At 34.3% G+C, this 19,630-nt stretch overlaps 1 protein-coding gene across 21 annotated transcripts in view; it reads left to right on the plus strand.

Moving 5' to 3' along the window:
• ADGRL2 (adhesion G protein-coupled receptor L2) overlaps window positions 1-19,630 on the plus strand; it is a 271,801-nt gene that overhangs the window by 222,342 nt on the left and 29,829 nt on the right. For 14 of the 21 annotated variants that reach the window (XM_067726676.1, XM_067726677.1, XM_067726674.1 and 11 more), the window contains 6 exons: window positions 2,163-2,963; window positions 8,999-9,289; window positions 10,074-10,177; window positions 11,024-11,209; window positions 12,024-12,062; window positions 14,858-15,041. In XM_067726676.1, coding sequence (XP_067582777.1) covers window positions 2,163-2,963; window positions 8,999-9,289; window positions 10,074-10,177; window positions 11,024-11,209; window positions 12,024-12,062; window positions 14,858-15,041 — 1,605 coding nt within the window. The remainder of the gene's footprint in view (window positions 1-2,162; window positions 2,964-8,998; window positions 9,290-10,073; window positions 10,178-11,023; window positions 11,210-12,023; window positions 12,063-14,857; window positions 15,042-19,630) is intronic. The other 7 variants (XM_067726678.1, XM_067726682.1, XM_067726680.1 and 4 more) reach the window with 2 other exon arrangements.

Raw genomic sequence — 19,630 nt, forward strand, 5'->3', positions numbered from 1 at the left:
CAGGCAACATACTTCAAAACCTACATACAAAATCTAAAATAGTATTTTATGGTTTGTAATTATTAGAATACTATTTACCAGCAAGAATCTTATATACCATACTTCTAACTGCATAATCCATTTCTTTAAACTTCTTGGAGGGAGGATTTTTTTCTCCTATAACTCTACTAATCAGGTTTGTTTTATGAAAGCATTTACCTTTTATGGGGTCTGTGGAATCAAGGTATTTGCTTTGAATGCTTGGTATGATTGTTGTTGCATGCTAGCTTGCTTTTGTGTAAATTGATGATGGTAGACAATGTCATAATAAGCTAACCATAATTCTTTCTTCCTTTTTTCTCCTTGCCTACTGTGCTTGCTTTTTCCTTGTATGTATTTTGCTTACTTTTTTTTAATAGACTTTGTATTACAAGTTTGAGATATGTGATATAGAGAATTTAATAAGAATTTTATAATATAAAGTATATATAAATGTAAATAAGTAAATTTACTGATTATTAGTGGGGAAGAAAGGTACTACCTTAGCGTACCCTTCAAAGTAACTATTGAGGTAAAGGGGGAGGCTTATATATTCCTGAAAAGGAGCAGATTTTTTATAGTTAAGATAGATTTTTCTAGAAACAGAAAATTTAATAGAAAAAAATTGAAACGTACTGAGATGCATAATTATATATTTCTTCTTACATCTTTGAAAAATGTAACAATATCAGTATTCATTAGCTTTGACCTGAGCTTCAAAATTGAGTTGCCATGTTTATAAATATATTTCCCTGTTGTTATGCTTACCTAATTTTAGTCAGCTTAATAATGAGTTTGCATAAGATAAATGGGGATGATACACCTATGCATGCATTTGTGTCTATAGCCTACCTATTTAAAGTAAAACTTGATAAGAATGCTGAGTGACTTGGGAAAGGCAAGAGTATGTACACCATGCATTAGTGAAGAGTTTCATTATTTATTCAGGTACACTAAGTGAAGCAACATGCCAACATATTTGTATTGCCTCCTTAATCTACTAAAATGATTGATCCATGTTCTTTTATGTAACTTTAGTATCTTTTCTCCTGCTAGGTTTTCCTGTTGTGTTTCTCTTTATCCAAAGTAGTGCAGCTCTTATTCTTCTTATATTTAGCATCTATTACTAATTCAGTCTTAGACTGTCAATTTATTTTAATCTTTTTTCTTTTTTCCTTGCACTTTTTTTTTTCTTCCGATGCTTAAAATAGAAGTGGAGCAAAAAGGTAAATAACGTATACAGTTTGAACCCCAGCTCCCTGTTATGTGCCTTATGGATGTTACCTTCTCCCTTCCCTTCCCCTACAACACTCCTGACATTAATATATAATTAGCAGGATCTCATAAATGCACGTCATAAAGAAGTCGACTGTTTACAGTGAAATTATATGACTGCTAAATCTGGTGCCGGGGTAAAATTTCTGAAGTCGGCGAGGGGGAGCTGTCCTTTCTCTGTTTCTTTTCACTCTTTATCTCTTTTTCTGATACCCTTGGATATTTTATTATTAAAGTGTCATCTTGCCTGGCTTCCAGAACCCTCTCCATAGCATGCCATGGTTACAGGGTCTCCTGGTCGTTTCATCACTCCTTTCCTCGTATTTACTTTTCTCTGCTTCTAATTGCATTTTCCGAATATTTATGTTCCTTCAATTGAAGCACTTTTGTTTTCAGTCTAAGTTCCATAGACGTTCTAAATAAGCCTTCACATTGGGTTTGTTTTATTTGCTTAATTTTGATGTTCTGCTTTTGGGGGCTTATAAGTGGGCTAAGGAAGGGAGGGTACAAAGTTTGGTCTAAAAGTACTTTGTTCACCCTTATGTACAAAGCTCAGAGTTTTAAAGCATAAATTACCGAATTATAAGATAAAAACACATAGCAAAAATGTAAATTGTTAGCTCAATCATGAATGATCCTAAACTTAGGTTTGTATTTGTGAAAATAAACCCCAGCTGCTTTGTATGCTGGTACATCAATTATGGTAACTTAAGGAAAGAAAGGTAGTACTTGTGTTAAGTATAATTTCTGGTAAAATTGAATGCTAATAGAGTGAATTTTTCTCTTTTGATCTGTGATCATTAAAACTTGGTATGCCTGTATAGTCTTTTAACTTTGCTTAATTCTTGTTTTTTCTCTGTGACTGTTAGTTTTTGTGTGCCCTGGGACCTTGAAAGCAATTGTGGATTCACCATGTATATATGAAGCTGAACAAAAGGCAGGTGCTTGGTGCAAGGACCCTCTTCAGGCTGCAGATAAAATTTATTTCATGCCCTGGACTCCATATCGCACTGATACTTTAATAGAATATGCTTCTTTAGAAGATTTCCAAAACAGTCGCCAAACAACAACATACAAACTTCCAAATCGAGTAGATGGTACTGGATTTGTGGTATATGATGGTGCTGTCTTCTTTAACAAAGAAAGAACAAGGAATATTGTGAAATTTGACTTGAGGACTAGAATTAAGAGTGGAGAGGCCATAATTAACTATGCTAACTATCATGATACCTCACCATATAGATGGGGAGGAAAAACTGATATTGACCTAGCAGTTGATGAAAATGGCTTATGGGTCATTTATGCCACTGAACAGAACAATGGAATGATAGTTATTAGCCAACTGAATCCATACACTCTTCGCTTTGAAGCAACGTGGGAGACTGTGTATGACAAGCGAGCTGCATCAAATGCTTTTATGATCTGTGGAGTCCTTTATGTGGTCAGGTCAGTTTATCAAGACAATGAGAGTGAAACAGGCAAGAATGCAATTGATTATATTTACAATACCCGATTAAACCGAGGAGAATATGTAGATGTTCCCTTCCCCAACCAGTATCAGTATATTGCTGCAGTGGATTACAATCCAAGAGATAACCAACTCTACGTGTGGAACAATAACTTCATTTTACGATATTCTCTGGAGTTTGGTCCACCTGATCCTGCCCAAGGTAAGAATGTTTGCTTGCTAATGCTTATATCTTTTATGAACAGTTTATTTTTAAGACTTCTTAATTTTTTTCCTATTTATTTTCTTTCCCTTTTCATAGTTCAAGGGCAAATGATAATATTGTGGCATTTCAAATTGTCACATACTGTGTACATTTTAGCCTTATATTGGTCCATTTTCTTTTTCTGAATTTCTTCGTTTAGATGTTGGTTTCAAAAAATTGTAGCATCCTTGGTCAGTTTAGATTTTCATTGCTAAAAATGTAATGCCAACTACAAACCTGTTAGCTTTGTGTGTTTTTTCTACCTGACTTCTGAATTGATTATGTGCAGACCTTTTAACTTCTTGGCGCCAGTGGTTAAAGGAAATTTTTGTTAGAAAGTCCCAGGAGAATTGCTAGGCTTGATGTACAATGCCAGGCATAAGTATTCTGAAGTTTTGGCCTCTGCTCTCTGGGTAGGAGAAGGAGTCATCTAACATCTTGCTAGATCATCATGTAAAATAACACATTTTTACTTCCCAATAAATTTGTGACTGTTTTAGGTCAGTATTTCTGTGACTTTAACTGTTACACATGGACTAAGCATTAAATGATCCCAAGTGTTGATTTATGAAGACAAATCCACTAGCATTTTTTGATTTGTGTCTCTTCAGGTATCTTTATGTAGGATCATTACTTTATAAATCTTTGGAAATATATTTTAGTTTAGCAAGTTAATTCAGTTCTGCAGTGAACAGTTTTTGAGGGTAAATGAAGTTTTGGATATTTCATTAAAGCAAGATTACCTCATACTCATATGAGGTAGAAGATAGAAGAATGACCTCTTAATATATTATTATAGAGCTTGCACTTATTATGTCTTTTCTATTTGAGCAATATTATTTGTGTTTTAAAGATCTGAATTATTTCAATTTTCTGAGTTAATTAGAATTATCATATTATTGAGTTACTTCAAAATTGTAGGAGCCAGAATGTTCCTTGGAGTGACTAAATCAGTCTCTTCAACAAGGTGGAACATAAATTAACATCTTTTTCTTCTGCTAAAGTAGTGTACATTCACACACTTAAACACAATTACATACACCCACACATAGTTTAGGGTATAATGTTACTAAGTTCTAAATATTGTCATAGGGTTAGGACCTCAAAAGCAGAAGCCTTTTGTAATTGAATTTCTAATTTGAGTTATAGAATACAAAAATATGTGATTTTTCTTCTTAACTTAAGGGCAATAATGACATATGACTTAGTATAAGCCCCCTTTTTCTCTAATTCATGTATGTCTAGAATTTGTTGGGTGAAAATTGCAGCAGTGTCCCATTGTTAAATTTTCAACAATGAAATCTGTTAAGACATAAAAATCTTTGTTGATAGTCATAGTATTCTTTATTTTTAAATTCAGACCTATCTTTTTTCTCTTGAGGCTAGCAATTTGGGATGGTTCCTATATCTCAGTTACTTTTCTAAACGCTAGTACTATGCTTCTCCTTTATCCTATAGGTTTGTAAAAGGCAGAAGGTCAGTAATTGACAAAATTTGACACTGTGGAGATACATGTGTTAATCTTTTTTGTAACCTGTATTACCCTCACAGCTGTTAAATTTATCTTGGGTAGCAGTAAATCTCTTTCCCTCCATTAGAAAAAAATAGAAAATAAATTTTAAAAATGTAAATTCATAATCAGGCAGCACCTAAAGTTGAGTACAGATGCAGCTCAACAAGGAATCATTGCCTCCCTGATTGTCACAGAGTACTTCATAAAATACAAGATGAGTAAAAATGTCATTTTCCACATGTGGCTTATGTTCTAGTAAATAACTTGATCCATTTCAGATGAAAGAATCTTTGATAATTTGGATGCTTTTTGGAAAAAAGTTACCAGCTTGGAAAATGAGAAACTTAGCCATATGTGGTAACTGCATTCCTACAGCTGTGTTGTGTTATCCAAAATAGTTAACCATTCTTACATATTCTCAGAAAGTGAAAATTTGTATTGACCCCTTATTAAACCCTTAGTGGTAAAAAGTTTTATCTGACCTAAATTTCTTGCTGATGTTTGAATTGTATTCTCTTATTCACGTGCTCTTTATAATTTACCTTCAAATGCTTTTAGAGAGACTCCTGCCTCGCTCATCTAAGATATGTGCTGTTATCTAACTGCATGTAGATGGGGCATTGCAGAACTATTGTGGCTCATACATTTAGGTCAAACCAGTAAGCCACTGTCAGCAAGTCTTATGTACTGGCTTTGCTACCATGTATATAGCTGAACTGTACATTGTGCTGTAAAATGGATAATTTTTCATTGTGGACTGTTTCACTGTATTAGCTTCAATACTTTTCCCCATTTATAAATCCAAGCCTTTCATTCCTAACAGCACAAGTACATTATTGCTTGGCCTTGATAATGTTTTCAAATACATCTTTCTTTTTTTCTTTAAATTTTTAGCTTTTTGTGATCTCGGCATAGTTAATTTGCTCCATTTCCTTGAACTAGGTCTGTTTTTCCTCTTTTACTTTTTTTCTCTATAAAATGGGCTTAGAAAAATCCCATTTCAGTCATATATTAAGATATATCATATATATCTTTTCTATGTCTTAATCTGAATTGATTTATATATATACTTAATCTGTCTTCAGATTTGATATCCCAAACATTATCGAAAAATATTGTGTCTTGAGTGTTGACAGTTTCTGAATATCTGTCTTAGAGTAATAATGAAGTATGACACTTAAACAACATGTGGGAAATTTTTTATCAAGAGAGCCAGTTAGGTCTATTACTTAGGAAGTGTTCAGTGTAGAATACATATTTCTTAAAACATCTTCCCACTGATAATGGATGCTAATTAAAAGATGATCAGTGTTTGTAGACATCGAATAAGGGTAAATTTAATAAATCTGCAGTTTTTGCCTTACCAGGCTACAGACTCACTCTAACTGGAGTTCATTCAGTGAATAATGGGTGAGTTTTGGGACTTGGAAGAGGGAAATAACAACCCATATTGTCCTTAAAATCTTTTCACACAGGAAAAAGCTGGCGATAATTAGCAAGTTCTTAGTAAATACTGTCGTAGTAAATTGAACCATTCTGTATGTGTTTGTTGAAATTTTCATGGGTACCTATTAAATATGTTTATTAGCATTATTGGCACCGTTTCTACATCTCTGTACTCAAATAATAAATGGTAGGTAGAATGTTAAGTCATTTAATCTGTGTGTTTGATATGGCACCTGATAATTTTGGGACAGGCTCTGTAAAGTAGGGTTTAGATTTATGACATAAGTCTATTGTGAGTTGCCATGTTTTCTGTTACCATTTATAGGATATTCTTGAGTTTTGAGCCTTTTGCCACATACGGTTCCTTACGAAACTTTTTATTGCTTCAGTATCTTATGTTCCCACATTTTTTCTTCTTTTAAAGATTTATGCAGAACACAGTGTCAGTTAAATGCTCCAAAATAAGGGCAAATTGCTTAGTAGGGTGCCATACTTTCCCAGAGTCTCTGAAAATCTTTTATCTAGAAAAGTAAGATCATAACATTTAAGAGTATGGACAAGTGAACCTGAACAAATTGCTTAACCTCCTCCATGGCTCAGTCTTCTCTTCTGTAAAAGGAAGATAATCATAGTGCCTACTTCATGGGGTTGTGATAAGGATTAAATAAGATGATCTGATGATCCATGAATGGTGATTAGCACAGCATCTGGTACATAAATGCTGAATAAAGTGTAAGCTTTTATCATCATGGGGTGCCCTGTTGTGACCTGTCTTCACCTAGGGAAAGAAATATTAATTTTTAGAAATACCTCTTCATTTCTAGCTTCAACATTAGAAAAAAATGCTTTCCTTGAAGTTGTTAAGCTTTGGCCTTGCAAAATCTTATAGTTGTCCTCCTAAAGGGTTTCATTTTGCCACTTAAAGTTGACGTTCATGTTTATTTTCATGGTACCCCAATATTTCATTGGTTTACCTTTGAAGAATGTGTTGCTTCCCTTTAAACTTCTTTTGATGAACAAAAGGTAAAAAGGTATGAAATTTTATTATCAATGACACATGCAAATATGGTATAGAATGTTGCATGAAATTTTGTGCATTTAATAAAAGTCATTTTATTGCCTACCTTCACTCACTTATTATGAATCTTTACTGATGCTCGGCAAACAGATCACTAATTGTAGTATTGTTAATACATATTTCAGTGATTAAATATGTACTAATTAGCACAGTGTCAAGGGATACATCAGAAGGTGTAGCACTAAACCATTTTGCTCTGCCCTTTTCTCTTTGTTCCGGATCCCCCCCGCCCCCGGCTTTTAGATTTCATTCAGCAGCATTCACTTGACACTTCTGCAAAAGATTGTGATGCTTTTGACAAATGTTAATTGAGAAAGCACTGAAAGCCTGGCTGCATTGTAATCAAAAGAAAATTACGAGGTTTAACAGGATGTCAGGGAAGCGCTTTACAGAAAAAGATAAACAGGTTTGAATAGGTTTCTGCAGCAGCTGGCTAGGCATGATGCTTGGCTAATGTACACAGGCTTCTCTCATGTGGTCAGTAACTGATGCCCTGGAAATAAAACATTGCTTAAGAAGTTTCTCTTGTGATAGAATGAAAAAAGGGTGTAAAAAGTGTGTCTTGCACTTATTGATAACAAGAAGTTTCTCACTACTAAAGAACTAGGAACAAGTACACACTACTTTTTCTGATAAACTTAGCATGCTCTGTCATAGAGTCAGAATTATGTAAACTATTTATGGACCAGAGCTTAATATTATCAGTGATAATATGAACTTGTTTTCCAAGAAGTTTTAATGTTCTAATTTGTTTTTTATGTATAGCAAAGCCATAAATTAAGTTAATGTTTTATAAGATTATTTTAAAAAATAGTTATTTTTAGTTTGCTCTACTCAATTTAAATTTAAGGCATCATATTTACAAGGTCTTAAGAGCCAGTAATCTAAATGTTGATAAAACTATAGTGTGATCACCTAATAGATTTTAAATGGTGCCATTAAAGTTTTACTGACAGAATTTTTGTTGTTTTTTTTAAATTAAGTGTTAATGAGGGAAACATTAAGCTCCATTATTATTTTAACCTAGTGGATTCAACAGTTTAAAAGTAATGTTGGAAGTCCAAAATAACCTTAAATTTTTTTTATTTTAAAATTTCTACGCTTAAATCCACTTTTATATTTTTAAATCCTTTTATGCTCTCTGTTAAAGGTCAGTAGGATATGTAGGGTTGTTTTCAAATTAGGCATTATTTGATCGAACCCGTTATCTTGATATGAGATTGCATTGTAACCTCTGACCAGAAGTAGTTTCTTTTTCATACCTGTGTTTTCAAAAGTAAAAATGTCGAAGCCTCAGATGTTTCCTTACTGAAACAGCACAAGCATGCCCAGCTTATCTTCTGTTTGGATCTAATCAGGCATGCTCAAAAATCTCTCAAGCAAGAATGGCTGCTGGGTGGAAAGATGTTACAGTATTTGTTTTCCTTCAAGATGCAGAGTGGGTGACTTGAAATTTTCTATTGTCCTAATTATATGTAATGGTTAGACTTTTGTTGATACTTTGAATTTTATTGTTTCAGAGTATGAATTTATATAAGAAACGGATTTTTCTAAATGTATTTGATATGACATAATGTATTTGATATGTACATTGAAATTTTCTATATGAAACTGCCCTTCATTTCCTGTTACATGATATATGATGAAATTGTACATAAAATTTATTATCAAATATTTCATTGAGAAGTAAGCCTAGCACAATTAGAGTCATAGAGCAAAATCTATGGTAAATCCTAAACTGCCATCGCTTAGCCAACAATATGAATAAATTGGAATAAATGAAGAGATTTATTCTTCCTCTCACCCTACGGATATTCTCATTAATTTCTCATTTTGTTGGTTTTGGGGTAGTTGGATGGGTAGGGTGTGTGTGTGTGTGTGTGTGCACGTGCGTACACGTTCACATGTGAGTGCAAGTGTGTGTTTGAGATTAACATACTCATCTTTTTTCCGTAGTGCCTACCACAGCTGTGACAGTAACTTCTTCAGCTGAGATGTTCAAAACCACAGTATCAACCACAAGCCCTTCACAGAAAGGCCCCATGAGCACAACTGTAGCTGGATCTCAGGAAGGAAGCAAAGGGACAAAACCACCTCCAGCAGTTTCTACAACCAAAATTCCTCCTGTAACAAATATTTTTCCCCTGCCAGAGAGATTCTGTGAAGCATTAGACGCAAGGGGGATAAGGTGGCCTCAGACACAAAGGGGAATGATGGTTGAACGACCATGTCCCAAGGGAACGAGAGGTATTTCCTGTCAAATACTATATATACATTTTAAAACTTATTTTAGGGGCTTCCCTGGTGGCGCTGTGGTTGAGAGTCCGCCTGCCGATGCAGGGGACACGAGTTCGTGCCCCCGGTCCGGGAAGATCCCACGTGCCGCGGAGCGGCTGGGCCCGTGAGCCATGGCCGCTGAGCCTGTGTGTCCGGATCCTGTGCTCCGCAACGGGAGAGGCCACAACAGTGAAAGGCCTGGGTACAGCAAAAAAAAAACCAAACAAACAAAAACTTATTTTAAGTAGGTTCTGAACTACACAGAAGTGATTTTATTTGAGGAAAGAGATATTTACGATAGCTAACTTCATTGTTGTTTTTGTTACTTTGGTAATATAGCACATGTAGACAACTTAAAGGTTTTTAAACTGTAAAAGTCATTTAAGGTCAGGCACTGAATTAAATTCTCTCCCTCTTAAAGACCTAGGTCAAGCCTGAGATTTTTGCCCATGGATTCTCTAGTGAGGCTTCCTTACAGCTGTCTTTCTCATTGCAATGTATCATTTTGGATGAGTCCCAAGAAAATCAAGGGCTTTTTGTTTGTTTGCTGTAAATGTCTGATATTTCTGTGCTGACTTTATATTTACTGTTTATAGTCTGTATTATACCCTACTTTTCATCAGTTATTGTCAACTACTTCCATTAATGTTTATTCAAAATTTAACACACGGAGTAGGATCATCATAGCTGATTTCCCGAATGCATGCAGAAAAAATGGTTTCAATTTCACTGTTGCTTTCTACATCTGTTGTAGGAACTGCCTCGTATCTCTGCATGCTTTCCACTGGAACATGGAACCCTAGGGGCCCCGATCTTAGCAACTGTACCTCACACTGGGTAAATCAGCTGGCTCAGAAGGTTGGTTGGAACCTTTTAATATGATACACATTGGTGATTAAGGGCTTTAACTTCTAACGTAAATAATTTAACTTTGTATGTTAAAACCAGCTTCGTTGCTCTTTGTTCAGCGTAAAAGTAAAAAATTATGCATAGCTTTGTCTGTAAACTATTTATTCAAAGTTACATATGTTTTAGGGCATGCTGTTTTCTATGTTAAGCTTTTTAATGAGTACATAGTTGCTTAATTTCATTCATATTTAGTTCTGTTTCTTTTGATGTTTGTAAGACAAATAGTGTATTGGCCTAATAAATCAAGTATCATTAATTTGCAACTGAATCCACAGAATGCAAGCAGATGTTCATATTGCAGATGATTATGATAGAATAAGAAAAATGACTTTAAAAAGCATTAGTAACTTTAATATTACATTGTAATGCAGTGACATTTTAGTTTCTCCTTCGCCATCTACCTTTCTAAAATGCAAGCAGTAGATAATAATAGCCCTCAGTATTATATTGATTACATTTTCACTTAAATTTTTGGATCATTGGAATAAATAAGTAAGATTTTTAAATAGCAGTTTTAAATGGTTGCAGTGAAATGAGAGAACTATCTCAAAAATTTTTTAAACGATTTCTGATTTTTTTACCTTTTGTTTCTTTAAAATGTCTGATTAAGTATATGTTTTTGAGGATCTAAGAATCTTTAATCATCTGAAATGAAGAGAAATTATTGGTCTCAGTTGCAGATTTTGACATATTTGCAAATACTTCTCTCACCACAACAAAGATACTTGGGAAAAAAATAAGAAGCCACAAACAGAACAAGAAATCTTACTGAGATAATATAAACTGTCATTTCAGATCAGAAGTGGAGAAAACGCTGCTAGCCTTGCCAATGAACTGGCTAAACATACCAAAGGGCCAGTGTTTGCTGGGGACGTGAGTTCTTCAGTGAGGTTGATGGAGCAGTTGGTGGACATTCTTGATGCGCAGCTGCAGGAACTGAAACCTAGTGAAAAGGATTCAGCTGGACGGAGTTATAACAAGGTAGGTAGAAATTTTCCGTTGTTTTCAATTAGATGTTTTGTATGGCTGCTCTGGATTCTTCCAGCAGTTAACTGCCTAACTTTTGGCCCCCTGGACAAACGCATAGAAACAGAACTTCTAATTTGGTTCATATCTCAAGAAAGAATTATAGTTGGGAAAGGAGCAACGTGCACACCCATCCCCACCCCCCAAATGACGCTAATTACCTGAGGGAGATTTTAGTTGGTGGTAAACGTCATCTGCCTGGTTTTGGTCAGTACTCTCACTTTGGAAGGCCCACTAGGAGAGATTCTGTTACACAACTGATATACTAATACAGTCAACTCTTGTGATTGTAAGAAAATTGTGATGCATATAGGAATGTTAGCCACTGAAATACTGTTTTCAGTGGTAGGTTTTGAGAGAAGGACAAGTTTCCTTTGCTAGGAGTATAGTGTGTTAGTGCTACTAATTTTTCCTACCTTGACAAAAATTTGATAGTTATTTTAACCACACTGTAAAGTGTTTATATGAAATTCATATGAATCCGAAATCTGTGGCTGAAATGGTTTTATGGTTTTTTTCTTCCTTTTCATCACATACTTTGTCTCTAGGTTTATCAAGATACTTTGGATTATCATGTTTAGTAAAATACAGCTGAAAACTGAATACACAATCTTGGCAATCAGTATAGACTCACACAAATCCAGAGGATTACGGTACATAATAAACGCTGAGCTCAGGACCACCAGCTTAATTTCTGAGGATTTCTTCTTTCCTCAATTTTCAACAGATAAAAATCTAACCTCTGATTTTCTTTTCTTTTACTAAAAAGCTCCAAAAACGAGAGAAGACATGCAGGGCTTACCTTAAGGTATCTCCCCTGTGCTGTCACCCTGCTTTCTCCCTTCTTCAGCTACCTGTTACGCTTTATCATCTTGCTGCATGATCCAATGTATTTCAGTCTTTGATAATTATATAATGTGCCCCATATCAGCTGTACAAATGTTGGCTTTTCACAGGTATATTACTCTCAGAATAAGCAAATAATTTATTTTTATAATTTTTGCTGTTTTTCCATTCATCCAAACATACAAGAATTTTAATGAAATATCCTCTGAATTGGAAAGTTATCATAAAGTCTCGTTATATCCTGTTGTCATCTCTGTGGATTGAAAAACAACTTGAGTGAAACAGCTATGATATATTCCTGGCAGTTTATCATATCAAAGACTGTGTAGTCATAATGTATGTGCATGAAAAAGTCACTGCTTTCTTACCTCTGTGGTGTACTCTTAAATGAAACAGGCTTTGTCTTGAAATTTTTTGGAGTCATTTCTAGAATCAGGTTGATAAGGGGATGGGTTACTAGAAATAAAATATAAATAATGTGACAGTGCTCTCGATATATGTTATATGTTGGTTTTTATCGAGATGATAGAAACGGAAAGCCACTGTTTGGCTCAGAATCCTTGTCCACTGCAGCCAGTTTTTCTCACTGGTATATCCAAGTAAAATAGGAAACATGGTGAGGCTAACTGGAATTATGCCAAGCCAGTTCTGTGTGGTAGATCCAAATAATAAAGAAGTTCCTTTTGTTGGGGATGGTTACTTTCTAACCCTACTCATCTGGGGACCATATTCCTAGTCAATCAAACCTTGAAGAACTAATCTGTATATGTATGAAAACAAAACGAAAGAACTTTGTAAGTTTTGTAGAATAGAGATTATTCAAAAGATATGACTTCACCAGTTTTAGTTGGCAGGATCTAGAAAAAAAGAACAGCATTTCACTAACGAGTAATAGACATTGCTGCATCTGAGAACTTTACAGGAAAAGGCAGTGGGAAGGTCTGTTTTTAGGTGGTAATATTTTGTAAGTCCCTTATTAGCCTGTTTAATGGGGGCAAAGAAATAGATACTGAAGTGTATAGAATTTGTTGTACGGAAATTTTCAGCTCACCTTTAAGGTATTAGTTAACGTGTGAAATGTAATAATTAGTATGTTGCCCAGGACATATATCTCAGTGGGAATAGAATAGCTTTTTTTCTTTGGCAGGGAGACTACTTCAGGAATATGATTAGGCTAATGATCATTTTGATTCCACTAGAAAAATACAACTAGTAATAACTAAGGAGCATTACAAATTAATAAAAGCATGCCATCAGCGAGTTATGTGTATAGGTAGTAAATTTCAGCATGACCTTAATTTCTGACCAGTGTCATTTTCAGTATGTCTCAAGTGAGCTTCTGTGTTCAGATAAAACTAATAAAACTCCTTAAGTTACAAATCAGAAGCTGACTTACACTGTGCAAATGAAGCGAGTTCCTGCTTTGTGACAGAGGATTCATTTGTAACTTAGATTAGAGGCTCCAGTCTGTATTTCTTGGTGACTAATGAATCTGGCCTCAGCAGACCAATTTCTGTTCCATTCTAGTTAATGGCTGTAGCAGTATCAGTGTGAGCATTTTGACTATTCTATCTCCCATCAGAGAGAGAAAAAAGCCTTTAGTGCCACTTGCGAGTATCTTCTACCTGCTAGGAAGGTCGTGGTGGCTCACGTGGCAGACAGAACGAGGAAATTAAGTTGGACTAAGCTAATTAATCTTAACTCTGACAGTAGCCTCAAACAACTTTTCCCCGTGCTCATTTCAATATAGTACCTCAAACTAGCAATTTTTGTTGTTCTTTGTAGAGTGTGTTTTTTTTTCTCAGTGATTATCAGTAGATCAAAACAATTGATATTTGGGCTTAATGACACATTATGGCTAGGTAAATGGGAAAGAGTAAATAAACTCAGTGATTTCAGTTATCCAAGCCATAGTCAGTGTACAGCTACAGTAAGTATCAGTACAAAAGCCTGCCTTCAATTGCTTAACTGACCGGGTTACATTTTTATTTAATGTTGTTTTACATGGTAATAAACTAAACCTACACGTAGGAATATTTATAACTTGGATATTTATTAAGACTTTACTTTGCCTTTCTGTTTTTCTTAAATTATTAGTATAGGTTTTAAATATTTTGACTGTTCTCTTGATCTCCTTAAAAACAGATGATTGTTTATGAATTAAGGTATACTCTCGAGTGTTTTTTAGCTGGCCAGGCAATTGGAAGAGTTGAAAATGTTCACAGATAACTTATACACTTTGAAATCACCTTGTTTTTTTCCCAATGATAATAAGTAGACAACGTTATAAGGCACAATTTTGGTTATTATTTTTAGTTCAGGTTCCAAAAAACAATATGGTTTAATTTTCAAGCATAGGTATTAGGCTACTCTAGAGACACCAGTGTTTTCTATTTAGAACATTTAAGTCTTGAGGTTTTATGTAGGAGTGACCATGCATGTAGGGGTAATACCTCAGATTAAGAGCTGACACTGGTTTTATTTCTTTGCAACAATTGAAATATGATTAGATAAACAGAAACGAGTCATCTCTTTATACTTAGTCTTTATAATCAAATAGTAGTCTACTGATCTTCAGCTAGTTCTATTTTGAAAGGGTCAGACATCAAGTTGGCCACATATATGTTGTCCAGGTGTTCTTCCGTAAGAGTAAATCATCATGACAGATAAATATTACAGTTGTCACTAGTCAGTGATTGAAAATCACCTTGGTACTAGAAGTAGTCAAAACTAATGATAGTTTTCTAATGGATGCAGGCAATTGTTGACACAGTGGACAACCTTCTGAGACCTGAAGCTTTGGAATCATGGAAACACATGAATTCTTCTGAACAAGCGCATACTGCAACAATGCTACTGGATACATTGGAAGAAGGAGCTTTTGTCCTGGCTGACAATCTCGTAGAACCAACCAGGGTCTCAATGCCCACAGAAAATATTGGTGAGTGAATCTATTGTCAGGTTTAATTTTGATTTAGAAGATAGATGTTTAAGAGAATAATGCTTCCATTGAGTCTTGTGAGTTATTTCCCAGTGCCAAACTTCTATTTTGTCCAATTATTTTTGTCCCTTAATAAGAGATATTATTGATCACACTCATAAAATTAATGCAAAAGCCAAAATCTATCCTATGTCTTTTAAAAGTTGGTGTTTTTTTCCAACTGAAAAATCATTAAAGGAAAACAGTGTGTAGAGTACTTAACTGCAAGAATATGGATTGCTTACGTAATGAAAGTGCTTGCTGTGGAGCTGTGGCGAATGCCTTTCCATTTTATACAATACGTTCCTAATGAGGTTAAATTACTTTCTGAAATGCGTTCTCCCAAATATTTTAGGCACGCAGATATTTGAGCCAAACATTTATATTAAACAGAACTGCTTTCAGGTGAAAATGTGGTCAGTGAACTACATCACCCATAGAGCAGAATATCCATGCTTTATAGACTGTAAAACAGCTGCGGATAGTTTTGAAGCATCATTTAGAATTTAAATGCTGGCAGTGAGAGGTAAGAATTCACTTTTGATGGTATTTGAAAGAAGTACTACTGTAAGTACAGTGAAATTATATTAATATAGGCTTGACTGATTTAGAATTGTTATTCAGTGGGGTTGAGCTCGAATGAAATTTTAGTATCCCTTAGTAAAGTAAAAAAATTTCCACAGCATAAATGTAAAAAAAAACCCAAAGGGAACACAGACTACTTTTCCATCGAAAGAGTGCATTGGAGCAGCAGATATTGAATGAAGTTTTGCTATCTGGAATGCCATATCTTATTGCCTTATTGTGCCTACCTAAGTATGAGACTTTTATTTAAAAATACAGAGAAACAAGGTGTATAGGAGAAATAGACATCTATCAGATTATGATACCTGGATTTAAGCTTAAGCTTATTTTAAATAACTGAGCCTTAAGCTTATTTTAAATAACTGAGTTTTTAGGAAAAAAGGTATATTAAAATCATGTTTTTATTTACTTTATGAGGTTTTGAAATGACAAATAACTTAATAACTTTAAGTGAAATCAAAATAATTTGGCCTGCTTTAATGTGGGAGACCAGTCATAAGGAAAGTGATATTCTACCATAGCTTAGTAGGAATAGACAGTGAATAAAGCTCCTATTTTATGTCTAAAGCTTTTGTTATTTTGAGGTTTAATTTATTTAGTAGTCTAATAAAATTCCTAACATACGCATTAAACAATTCTTCTCAAATGTTTCCAGGGACGTACCTGTAAGGTAAAGGAGTGTGGACTTGATTGTCTCAGAAGATAAGTCATAAAAAGTATTGTTTAAAGTGTTGTGTTGTGACCTCAATTTGTTTTCTAAATCTTCTGAAGGCTATTTTAAAAGCAACCAAAAAACATAAAATTTCCCATTTAAGCTCCTTCCAAGAGTGCAAAGAAATTTTGATAGGGCAGGTCAACATCCTCTGCTCCCACCGGCTTTACGTATGCAGAACACTTTATTATTATATGTCTGAGATATTTTTATCTCAGTTTGAGAATGGCCAGGAATATTTTTTCCTTGATACTTGTGTTTTTCAGAGTTCTAAATGTTTATCCTTTACACTGGTTTTTAAAAAAATTTTAATTAAAGAAAGAACATTGTGGGTAGAGATTCTCATAGCGTGTAGTACACATTTTACTGCCTTCTCAAAAATAATGCCCTGAACTTAATGTATGCATGTATTTATTACCCAAGAATTATCGATATGAAGGCCATTTTACATATTCCAATATATTTCCATGTCTTTTATTTCACAATTTTGTGAAAAATAATATCCGTAATTTAATATGGCATTCAAGATTCAACTTTTTCCTAGGACTTGTCTTTTTAGACATGAGAACTAAAATAGCCCATTATCCCTTTATGTCTTCACTTTATGTTCTCATCTAAATTTAGGGTGTGGATACAGTATCTTTGATTATTAAGACAATTTGATTCTCCTCCTTAGTGGTTTCTCCTTGAATCCTTATTTTCACTTGATTATATGATTTACCCTTATACATGACCTCGTAAAATGGTATAGTTATATGTTATACCTGATTATAGCTTTTTAAAATCAACTTTGAGGTATAATTTATATACAATAAGAGCAGCTATTTTAATGGTACTCTTTGATGAGATTTGACAAATGTACACCCATTTAACCAACAGCATGGTCAGTATTTCAGCCACCTCAAAAGGGTCCTTTATAATCTTTGTCAGTCAGTCTTGTTATACCCCCAGCCCCAGGCAACCACTGATCTGCTTTATGTCACTATAGTTTAGTTTTGCTTTTTCTAGACCTTCCGTTGAATGGAATCATAGACTATATACTCCTTTTGATCTGGCCTCTTTTACACAGTATAATGTTATTGAGATTCATCTATGTTGGTGCCAACATCAGTAATTCTGTCCTTTTTATTGCTGAATTTCCATTATAAGGACACAACACTATTTGTATATCTATTTATACATTTAGGTCATTCCCACTTTTTGACTGTTATTAGTAAAGCTGCTATTTTCCCAAGTGATTGTACCATTTTATATTCCTAATAGCAATTAGAGTTCCAGTTGCTTCACATCCTCACCAGCATTTACAATTGTCTTTTCAAATGTCTTTTTAAATTTTAGCCGTTTTAGTGGTTTGTAGTGGAATCTCATTTTGGTTTTATTTTGCATTTGTATGGTTGCAAAGTTATGTTTTGCTGAAAACTGTTCCAACTTTTCATGTTCTTATTGGCCATTCATATATCTTTTTGTGAAGTATCTGATTTTTCCCATTTTGAGTTCTTTGTTTTATTATTGGATTATAAAGATTATTTATATATTCCTGATACAAATCTTTTGTCTCATATGTATTCTGAATATATAGTCACTCAGCATGTGACTTTTCATTCTATTTTCTTAATGATATCTTGAGAGAAGCAGAAGTTTTTAATTTTGATAAAAAATCCTCATTACCCAGCTTCAACAACATCTAGCCAATCCTGTTTCACTTATTCCTCTCACCATTGTATTATTAAAGCAAACCCTAATATTATATTATTACTTTAAATACTTTAATATGTATCTTAGACTTTAAAAAAAAACAAGCCATTCTCATACTTTAAAAAAATATCAAAAACAGGAAAGATAAAAAGGGGATTTCAGTTATTTGATTTTTGTAAATTTGTTAATACCTAATTTGTTTAACCAGGATACAAACAAGTTCATGTTGTACATTTGACTGATGCATTGCTCTTACTGAAAAGGAAGAGTTTTCCTTCTACCCTTCGAGGTTCTTTGGCTGGTCTAATAACCTTAGGTTTAAATACCACCCCCCAATACTTTCTGTTGCAGCTTATGAAAAGAAGCACATCATGTTTGATTGTCTTTCTTTGTGATCTTAAGATTGATTATGTGGTTTAGTTATTATCAGCCTAATCCAGCATAATAAAATTCCCTATCATTTATTTTCCCAATGGGCTTAGCAGCCAGCTTGATTGTATACCTCAATTTAAGCTTAGTTATACTGCAGTAACAAAAGCCCTAAAGTCACGGCAGCTCTCAACAACAAAGTTTATGACTGCTTTACTCCACGTCACCTGAGGCTTAGCTTTGCTTTGCTCCCTGCCATCTTCAGTTGGCTCCATGTTGCTTTTACCCCGGGACTCAGGCTGATGGAACCTAGTACACGGCGGGTCTGCTGGCAGAGGTCCTAGTTTTTCCATTGTACACTGTATTACTTTTCTTCCCCTTTCCTCTCACTGCAGCCACTACTCAGTGATGAATTTGACAAACAGAAGGACAGAGAAATATATTAAAATCCTATCTTCAGCACTGGCTGTGAGTGAGGCTCTGGGTGGCTCTTCTATGAATCACGTGTGTTCACTTTCAGGAAATCTGTTGAACAAAACATATATTATGTCGGCTATACAAAAGTATAGAGAAAATCATAAACATCTGTGTAGCAGTCACCCACTGAGCCACATCTTAGCATTTTACCATATTTGCTTCAGGTTTTGGGGAAAAGAAATAGGTATATATAATCTGGAAATCCCCTGGGTCCCCTCCTTCCTGATCAGATGAAAAAGAGGGTAACCATCATTCTTACTTTGTTAGCATTAGTAAGCTTTTATTTATTTATTTTTGCTCTACAGGTATGTACATTTAACTGTTATTTTTCATGTCTTTAATGTTAATGATTTCACACTATAAATGTAATTGTATAATTTTCCCTTGCCATTATATTTTTCATATTTATGCACATTGATATGTGCATCTCTAGTTCATTCATTTGCTCTAAGAATGCACAATCATTTAACTATGCCTGTGATAGATATTTTAGTGGCTTACACTTTTTTGCTGATATTATGAAAACTGTGGTGAAAGTTTTTGTATGCCTCTTACTCATACATTTGTGACTTTCAAGATATATATGCGTGCACACACACACAACCTAGAAATAGTTTTTGAGTGGTAGAGCATGCCCATGTTTAACTTTACTAAATACTGCCACGTTGCTTTCTAATGTTGTTTTACCAATTTACATTCTCACCAGTAATAT

Source organism: Pseudorca crassidens, chromosome 2, assembly GCF_039906515.1.
Source record: "Pseudorca crassidens isolate mPseCra1 chromosome 2, mPseCra1.hap1, whole genome shotgun sequence".
NCBI classification, from domain to species: domain Eukaryota; kingdom Metazoa; phylum Chordata; class Mammalia; order Artiodactyla; family Delphinidae; genus Pseudorca; species Pseudorca crassidens.